The 10583-nt window shown below is 36.5% G+C and overlaps 1 protein-coding gene across 1 annotated transcript; it reads left to right on the top strand.

Moving 5' to 3' along the window:
* Nucleotides 1–2241: 2241 nt before the first annotated feature.
* Nucleotides 2242–9499, top strand: LOC147866389 (proteasome inhibitor-like protein). Its single transcript, XM_087316831.1, has 9 exons — nucleotides 2242–2524; nucleotides 3333–3537; nucleotides 4127–4264; nucleotides 4436–4525; nucleotides 5888–5965; nucleotides 6068–6099; nucleotides 6212–6278; nucleotides 8927–9007; nucleotides 9251–9499. Exons 1-9 carry the CDS (start codon nucleotides 2368–2370, stop codon nucleotides 9306–9308), a joined length of 906 nt encoding a protein of 301 aa, XP_087172957.1. The 5' UTR covers nucleotides 2242–2367; the 3' UTR covers nucleotides 9309–9499.
* Nucleotides 9500–10583: the final 1084 nt, after the last annotated feature.

Raw genomic sequence — 10583 nt, 5'->3', positions numbered from 1 at the left:
TATGTAGTTCTGATAAGGGGTCTAACCATGAGCAAGTAGCTTTAGAAACTTGCTTGAGAGTCATATTTGCACGGATGCCCAATGTGAGGCCAAATGCCATAGTCATCGATAAAAGTTGGACATCATATAATGCCATAAGTAATGTGGTTGCAACAGACCGATTATCTTGGATAGTTACAAATGGGCAAAGGTCGCAAACACATTGTCGACTTTTGTTGTGTCACTTCCACGCAAAAAAAGCATGGTTGGACAATTTGTTGCCAAAGGTAAGTGCAACTGAGAGAAACCATCTTTATAATCGGATGTGCCAACTCATGCAATGCATTACGAAATCCACATTCAATGCCCAATGTGAGGAGTTAAAGGTAGAATATGCAAACAAGCCAGGTGTTTGGCAATATATAGAAGGAGGATGGTGTGGCTTGACATGTGTGTGGAGGAAACTGTGGCCCAAATTTGGTAGAATGTTCAACTACGGACATGTTGACACTACCAATCTCGTGGAGAGACATTGGCAGTTTATCAAATATAATGCCTTAAGAGGGAGGATAAACCGATCAATTACCGATCTTGTGCATGTTTTAATTGGGGACAGTCAAACTGGCACTTGCATCGGGGGTACTGTTATTGAATGGTACAAGCAACGACAAGAAAAATGTGAGAGTGGTAGATTTGCACCACGTGCAAATTGTAGGGATCAAACAACAAGACTTTAAGAGGCCGAAAGGCTACTAGAGAGGTATGAAACTAATGATGCGACAATGCATATTGTGGACGAGCCCCGATATTGGTTTAAAATATTGAGCTTGACAAAACCGAATGTATGGTATAATGTATCGCTCCAATGTTCATATTGTGATTGCCAAGACCCTACGAGTAAATGTAAGCATATACTCGGCATCAGGATGATTATTGAGAGGCACATGCCACATCTATGTGGGTCATTGCCTTTTATAGATCATGCAACCCATATGCGCAATGACCATTTCACAGAGATGGAAGTGGAGACAGAGGTAGAACCAATCGAGGAGACAAACCCTATAACATCACAAATGGAGGAATGGGAGTCGAAAATACAAACGGTTGAGGGGGCTATTCAATGTCTTAGGCAAGGGTTACAATCCCTCAACTGTGCAACAATTTTGGCATGTATGGAGTCCATTGAAGAAATAGGTCAGACGCTAGTGTATCACCTAGGTGCACCGAAACCAACCAATGAAGAAGACCGTGGATCCATAGGGCGTAAGCAAGCAATTGGTGCAAAAAGGGGAGCATCAATCAACATTTCACAAGATCTTATTGGCAGCTCCCCAAACACTTGCAAGGCACACACAAGAAAAATGCAAAGAGGCGCAAGTCGAGCTAGGAGGCGGTTGCCAATATGTGCAACAGAGAAGATGCGATGCTTGCATTGCGATGCCTTGACCTTTAGATCAAGGGACTCAAATGTTGATTGTTGCAAGAATTGTGGTCGCATCTTGCCATCATCTCTAGATGAGCCATAAACATAGCTTGGGTGGTTTTGCGGACCGGTGCATTTGGGTTTACAATGTTTCAAGTGGATTTATGTTGATTTATGAGTGCATTTGGGAGTATGTCATATGTTGATTTATGTTTTAAGTTTCCTTATTCAAGTATGTCATCCTTTGATTTGGGTTTACGGTGTTTAAAGTGGATTTACGTTCTCTGTTATAAGTTTTATGTTTTTTAACTTTTAACTTTTATGTTTTAATATGATTATTTGTTTTAACATAAGTATGGTAAAGCTCGTCGATTTTGAATAATTTAAGGTTGGATTTTGTGATTGTTTGATATGTTATTGTAAGTTTTAAGGGTAATGAACAAGCTTATTTGAAGATTTTGGTCGAAATGATACATTTGGTTGGGCGACCTGCAACGGTTGGGCAACCTGCAAATGTCAGGGTTGGGTGACCTAAAATGGTTGGGCGACTTGCAACAGTCAGAGTTGGGCGACCTCTGACAGGGTTGGGCGACCATCGATTCAGAGTTGGGCGACCTCTGACAACTTTTTTTTTTGCGCGTTCTTCCTTATCGAAATCTGACGGTGCAGATCGCACGCGCCTTCCTCTAAGCGACCTACACCGTCTATGGCCGCGATTCCCTCGTCAGCCCTCTTTATGATTTGATGCAGAATAGACACGAGCTACATACATACATACATACATACATACATACATACATATGTACATGATAAATACATACATACATACATACATACATACATACATACCGCAGGTTGTAAGTACAGAGTCAGCAAGAAGCAGAGTTCAAAGGAAGGCTTGATTCGATAGCAGGAGCAGGAGAAGAGGGCCAAGGAAGAGTTTGGGAGGGGCGAAACAGAAGAACATGGCAACAGAAGGGGCCGTTCTGGGTGTGATTCGGGCCGCCAGGCCCCTTTTTCGATCATCATCACCTCATGATCCTGTTGCCTTTGCCGTCCATGCCGCTTTCCTCTCTGCTGGGTTCTCGCTCACCGCCACCGGCTCTCGCACAAACCTACCAGGTAACGTACATGTATACACAACATACATACGTACACACACACACACAAATACATACATACATACATACATACATACATACATACATACATACACACACACAAATACATACATGCATACATACATACATATATACATACATACATACATACATAAATACATACATCTCATAGCGTGTATTTCATATATATATATATATAATGTATACATGCATACACAGATGTATGTCTGTATATATAGCATTTATACCGGAACATGTATACTCAATGTGTATACATCAAATTTACCTATTTAGTAGAGAACATCAAAATAATTTTGAATACAAGTTCTCATTTCAATCAACCAAGATACATATTGGTTGAGATTTTTTCCATTATTTCTGAATATGAGCCGTTTGTTTATGCATAGAATTTCACCAAATTCTCTGGAGAAACATAGAATGTTATTTCTGGTCTAGGTAAGGGAAAATATTTATGACTGATTGTTTCTTCACATCACCGAAACACAGTAGTCACTAATTAATATTTTTGCATTCTTTTGAACTCACATAGTTTCTTTTTATTCATAAATCAAGTTTTAATGTAGATAAACACATAAGCATTTTCTATGGCCATCCTTTTCATCATTTTCAGCTTGTAAAAACGTACACAATATCTACAGTTTTCATGACGGTTGATGAGAATGTTACATTTGCTATAAGTGGTGGATTCGTGATTGTTGATGGCAATTTTGCATTTGCAATAACTGGTATTGTCGTGATTGCTGATGACAATATCACGTTTTCGATAAGTGGTTTTCTCTTCTATGTAGGTGGAGATGGTGAGAATATTGAAGTGGGTATTGAAGGATGGAATGAATTTGATGGTGCTTATGCTTTCCATTATTCGGGTGTTGATCAACCCAATCTATGCAAGATTGTGTTTGTGAAATGTATAGCTATGGGTGACAAGCTTATGATAGATGCCTTACCTGGTGATAGGGATGAAGATAAGGAGCCTCTTCATCTTGAGATCAGGTATATTGTTGAATAAATGTTTGCGAAAAATGTGTTCTCATTCGCTAAAATGGCAGTTGAATTGTTGAACTTGTCAGTTCATTGGGAACAAAATCCAATTGAAATATATAAATCATGGGTACTTTTTTGCAATGTTTACTACTATTTCATGCATGAGAACTTAAACCTAGCTATCTAGCAAAGGAAAAAATTCTGAAATTGTTCTCAGTGTACTGCATCTGAAGAAGGTTTTCTACTACTGACAGGCATGATCCACTGCATTTGTAATGAGTTTACAGTTAGAATTTTAATTGATCAAATATTGTCTCACTATTACTTCTGTGTTTCATGAGTTAAACAGTTTCTTTTTATTCTCTAAAAGTACTAAATCTCAAAGAAATTGAGTGGTAAGAATTTCAAGAGCACTGACCACTCAATATTCTCCTTTTTTAATACAAACTTTTTGAAGCTTCCTAGTTTAATTCATTTTGTTTAAGGTGCATGAGACTAGAATTCAAGGCATTTAGTATTTTTTAATACCAAATCTTAGTGTGTGTGATCCTGCTCTAAGTTTGTCTTGCCTAACCGTTTGTTTTTTCTGAGGTGCTAGGGTTGGAGATTATGTGACAGGCGTCCAAAGCCCAAACTATGGACAACTCTATAAGAATCTGAATGAGCTTGTTGAGAAAATAAACTCTCATCTTCTTTCCCATCTTGTTGTTACCAAAGAGACTCCAAGCACATCGAGGTAATTACCTCTCTATGATGGCAAAATCTTTCCATTTTTATAAACGTTTTAACTGTAGTAACTATGAGTTTGTAACCCAAACTTTTGATAGCTTTACTTGTCCCATTGGCTCATATATTGTGCCATAGGTCTCTTTCTTTATCATAATTTCTATTGATGATGCTCTATCAGAAAAGAAGAAATTTATCGAGATTATAGCACTGAAGGAAGTACGGTTCCCAGGGGTGGGATTATTGAAGAGCCACCTCCATCTGTACCTGGGTAAGCGATTTGCACATTAAAGATGCCAAAAATGTATTTTTGTTTGCATTTACCTTTCTTGAAAAGAATGGAAATAGGAAACCTAATACATTTTCAATATCAAAATTTCGTAATTATAGGTATGGTAAAAAAAAGGATGATAGATAACTCGAAATTAGACTTTCAATCACCGTCATTACTCTTCCTAAGGAATCTCTTGTATCAACAGTCGTCATCAGTATATGTCCTGTTTATGGTCAAGGGGATGAAATTAGTCCTAGTCTCACCTTTTCACCTCATTTCATTCTCTTCTCCAAACTAATATGCTACAGTATTCTAAGGATAGGTGATGCTTTCTTGGAGCCCATTAGAAACCTTAATTTTAAGGAAATAGCTAATCTGGAAACTAAGAAGAAAAGGGACACCAGAAAGAGCAGACTAAAAAGTTGAAAAATATTCACAAACCAAAAATTTGACAGTGAGAAATGGCTACGCCCGGTTCTTCCTTGGATTATATAGCTGAAGATGGTCGTTCTGTTGTCTATGTATAAAATGACAATTTCTTGCAGGTTTCTAGATGGGTATGTTAAACTTACACTGATGGAGGATATCCCTGATTGTGGTTGATAATGAGCTTAATGGGTTGGGAGCAAGACCTTCACTGTCAGAGTTACAAATTTCTTTGCAATGAAATATTGCATATGTAGAAGCCTCACAAATTATCCAACGTTTCATTGCTGAGCATTTAATGCTTTACGTAATAGTAGACTTTATTCTGGATCTATATTATTATGGAATTGGTATGCATCTCAATAGTAGGCCTTAAATACATGCATGGTTATATGAAGGCATAGAGGCTATTCATATAACTTGATTACAGTCTCTCGGATTTACATTCTCATGATAAAAACTATGAAATAACAAAAATACGAAAATAGACTGAAAATCCAAAATTCCAAAACTCTGTATTAATTATTCTACTTTCACATTTCTCAACTGCGCTTTGTAACATGCTGAAATTTAGCATGCTATCTAGAATGAGCTCAATGAACTCCAGTTGACTATCCAGAAACTTTCTTATCTTTTCACTAGAGCATAAGTGTATTGTCTTGCTTTCGTATTTCTAAACTGCACTTTACAATATGCCCAATCTAGTATGCTATCTAGAATGAGCTCCATGAATACCAGTAGGCTATCTAAAAGCTTAATTCTCTTTTCACTTGAACAGAAGTGTGTTGATAGTTATGTTTCAGGCCTTTCTTGTTTGATTAACTGCACTCATTAACCATAAATTGCAAACATCTTGGAATGCCTGTTTTCTTTTTACATGGCACTAGAAAACATCATCCTTTTATTTAGTTATTGTGTTTCTTTCTATGTCAGGCTCAGATATCCTCCAGTTCCAGCCATGGGAGGCAGTGATTTATTCCCCGGACCTGGAGCTGGTGTATACCCAAGCAGGTACTTTAATCACAATTTTTTTCCAAATTAATGTATTTTGCTAACCTCCTTGCACTATGTTTCATTACTTTATCTCATATATTTCATGGCTATTTATTGCAGGGTCGATCCTGGAGGTGGTGGTATGCTTCTTGGTAAGTGATTATGTATGAAACTATTATAAAATCATGTATTTTTGGAAACCCTTATCAACCTTTCGAAAAATACTAATGCTAAAAAATGAAACCATATGCTTCTTACTCTCAGGACCACATGATCCACGATGGGGTATTGATAGAGGTTATGGAATCTCAGGATTTCCACAGGATGGCAGGTAAGCTGCCATCTATTTTTCTTTTACAGTTTTTTGTTTGTGAGATTTTCTAGTCAGTACTATATATAAAGTAGTGGATAACAAATCCCTGTTTTGTTGAAGATGGGCTTTATGTTCTAGATTTCTACTCATATTTCTATATCATAAAGGTCTATTAGTTTGTTTATTTCTATCACAACTAGGTGCTATTTTTGCTCTTCTTTATGACGTTATATATTAACTATTTCTTTTTATCTGTACCTTATTTTATTGCTTGCCCCTCCCGGAACCCTTGAGATTGGTTAATGTGACATTTCCTTGCCAATTGGGAATGGTTAAGTTTCAATCCCTAGTCCAAAGGAGCAATTGTCGTCAGTTATGTTGGTACTGGGTTCCAAATTGTGTGGAGTTGTGTCTGATTGTAAAGTCATTCCTTATAAAGCCATTTTAGATTAGGCCCTACATAAAGTCACTTAAAAGTTACGAGTGAGTTGACTAAGATATTTTTTGAAGAGGTGAGAGATAAGAAAATGTTCCAGATTTGCTTTATTTACACAAATGCCGTTTGATCAAAACTGACCTTTAGAGCTAATGGACAGTCAATTTAGAATGCTGAAATTGGTAAGGCACATAGCTTATTTACTCTCTTTTCTAACATGCTCAATGGGAAGAACCTTGAAACCTTTACATGCAGGTTTAAGTTGTTGAAATAGGCTGTGGTTTTAGGGTCTGGGTTTAACCTTATTATATTTTATTCCATTAATTAATTATCAATAAAGAAATACTGAAAGGGGTTCCAGTCTCTGTTCCCAACATGGTTTCAATTTCCTCGTTCAACAGCAATCTAATATGCTGGATGTGAAGTTAGGTCTTCGTGGGTTCAAGCTATGGTGGTGTTTCTCCATGTATATAAGATTGCTCGGCTTGTGAATTTTTAGTTAAAGGAGATGTTTCTTTGTGTATGTAAGATTTCTTAGGTTGTGAGTTTATGGCTAAATTAGTGGTTTGACTGATTTTTAGTGCTCTCTTGAAGTTCCACATGCCAGTTTTAATTTCTCTTTGTCATGGGTTTATCACATAATATATATTTTCACTCTCTTGTAATAAACTCATTTCCGTTCCGTATTTTGAAGTTGTATTTGTTTGTTTATTTCTCTTTAACGATGGATTTGCACTTGATTGTAATGCATATATATTTCAAAATTTCTAATCTTTATTTGTTTATTCATTTCTTTTGCATTGTACGTATCATGTATCTTAGATTTTGCACTCACATGTTGGGGAAATAGGAGTGCATATGGTCCCACACATAAAAACATATGGTAGTGCAAAATTGTCTCAAAGTTGTTGGTGACTAATCAACAACAATCAATGATCTTCTATTTCCAATATCTCCAATAGTGTAGTTCCATGTAAGATTAACAGTATATCCATTGATTACATTCAACTCATCTTTTCTTCTCTCATTGTCAATACTAATCTACCTGAGTGGCTCACTGCCATATCCGCAGCCTGTCTCATTTGTTATACTCACTTCTCTATTATTTTAAGTTTTACCTGTCTATTTATTTAGTTTTCTTTCTCTAATCACATCGTACTAATCACATTCATTTCTATCTCTCTCTAATCATATCGTACGGTAAAGAGCATCTCCACCTCTCACTACAATGTGAAGGATCCAGCACCATCAAACAATGCTTCACATTATTGACCACATACAACCACCTCGTAAAACTTCTCCAAGTTGGACACACCAACCCTGCCTCTCATGCACATATGTATGCTTTCTATTTAAGCTTCTGAGGGACCTTATGGAAATATATGAGCCGCATATTGGGAGAGGGGGCTTTCTACATGAGCAGAGGGGGCTTTCTTGTTAATGCTTGTAGGGTCCTCTATGCCATTATTCTGGTCTCTCCAGGACATTAAAATATCATCCTCAGCATCTCTTTGCATATGCCATTGTACTAGTTCTCTTTCTTCATTTATCACACAACACAACTTTCTCCAAGAACTCCTTGCAATAAGCAAACTAATAAACCTGTCTTCTGGGAACTCCTGATGTTGCCTTCTGCATTGACCATGGCTTGCACAATTATCTCTCTTCCCTTTTGGCATTAGTGTGTATATTTGATGGTCTATATCATGTATAAGATGATGGCTGTAACTTTGGTCTCAAAGGTCATGCCAGCCTCCTGCAAAAAATTTAAAGAACATTTCTATTTTGGGTTTATTTCTGCCATGTTCCAACCCTTATTGGATGCCATCATTTGCCTTCACTAATCCATGTACAACTGATTGAATGTATGCCTTCTGGTACTGGCCGGATAAAGGAACAACTGATCAGCTCAAACCTCCAGGCCATATGACTGTAAAGAAAAACAATGAAAGCTCGAAACAACTTAATTGCTTATTATAGCGATACACTAACCACTTACCTGTAAGAACATGCAGAATTCCATGAATTTTCATATGATCATGAGAATAACTGGCCGTGGTAACCAATTTCAGACATATTTTTCCTTTTCTTCCAGACTTTTCTCTCTCTCTCTCTCTCTCTCTCTGTCTGTGTCACATGCAAATATGGTACCATGCAGATGGTCTTTACATGTTATATTTATATACAAAAGGTAGTAACCTCCAGCTTGTTTTATGTGTATATCTAATAGAGGGACGATACCACAAGGAGCCAGATTTGATCCCTTTGGACCTCCTGGCATTCCCGGTTTTGAGCCTGATCGTTTCACTGGGTAACGTTTTTTATGTATTATAGAGTTTGAGTTTTGTTTAGGGAACACCACCAAACTACCCCTAGTGTTTTGGATATCTGCCAGAATGGCCCAACGTTTTACACAATTTACTATTATGGATGGCTATTCTGGTAGTAAGATGTTTTGGTTATTTTGGTAGATGTGTAAAAAGCTTGGGTAGTTAGGTGCTTTCCCTTGTTATTATCATGAAAGCAATCATCTAATTGAAAGAAGTGGTTTTAGAACAAGGAGGCCCCCTGGTGGAACACATCCAGATTTGGAGCACTTCAAACCATTTTAATAAAATACAGAAATGTTTGTGACATGGTTTCCTCTTTTGTCATGTTACACTTGTTACAGTATATGTTTTTGTTAAGCAAGCAAAGGTTGCCACAGGCACTGGAAATGTATATAGGTTAAAAGAATAATTTTGTATGTAGTTTTATGTAAAAAGTCAAATTGGAGTACATAAAAAACAAAATATTATTTTGCTATGTTTGTTGAGCTTTGATACTGAATTTTTGTGTCATGTTGTTTTTCTTTTTTAAAAATTGCCAATTGTCCAATTAAGAGAAAATTTAATGGAAATTGCCCTGATTTGGGCAACTGTCATGAAGTTTGTTGAAATCTTATCAATGATGTTGGAAGTGAACCTTGAATCTAATATTTTCAAATCTTGTTGCAAATCTTAGAAGTAACTTTTGATCATTGAAGTTTTTTTAAATTTGATTAGGGATTGATTTGAGTTCAAATCTTACCAATGATTGTGAAAGGAACCTTACATTAGTTGGTGTCCAAATCTAACCAACGATATCTTGAAAACAATGATATTGATAGGATATCTTAGTTTGTTGAAATGCTTTATTTTGAAGCAGCTTGTTTTAATCTTAGAGAGTGTAGGTGTTGAGTTGTCTGAGCTAACACATAGAAGTGACTTGGTGGAACCTGCTTGTCTTAAATATGGTCTTGTGCACCCAAAAACGAAATTGAGACGAGATGCATGTTATAATGCCATCAATTGAAAAGTGACATAGTTGGAATTGTTTATTTTCTACTTTTCTCTATGTTTTCATTTTTTGTTTATGTCCAGGTTATTATAGTGGGTGGAGGGACGCAGCTAATTGATATGGATGCTCTTGTTTAAGCTCATAACTTGTGCAAGTGATGTTACAAAATGTGGCATGTGGTGAAGTTAAGAAAAATGAGAGTAAAAGATGGGATATGTAAACAGAAGTGTTTGTTACACATACACATTATAATATTTCTTGGGAGTAGTAGTTTCAACGAGTTGATAAAACTTGTCACATATACTCCTTCACGTATACTCCTAATTATACCTCTTGTTGGTCGTAGATGGACATGTTTGTGGCACATGCTTGTAGTAATATCACTTTGTGTTAGTAGATTTGATGGAGTCGATGAAACTTGTATTTAATTTTATTGAGCACCAATAATAACATTGATGTAATTGTAGATCTGTGTATTCCTTTTGATGGTTAATCGAATTCCAATCAAGACCAAACATTTGATTTGTCATATTCCATTCCATTTTGCCTTGTTCCAAATCAGTTTGCAA

Source organism: Azolla caroliniana, unplaced genomic scaffold (genome assembly GCF_043228905.1).
Source record: "Azolla caroliniana isolate FFs.n. ecotype wild unplaced genomic scaffold, voAzoCaro1.0.p SCAF_3, whole genome shotgun sequence".
NCBI lineage: Eukaryota > Viridiplantae > Streptophyta > Polypodiopsida > Salviniales > Salviniaceae > Azolla > Azolla caroliniana.
This window is presented reverse-complemented; position numbering and strand designations above follow the sequence as displayed.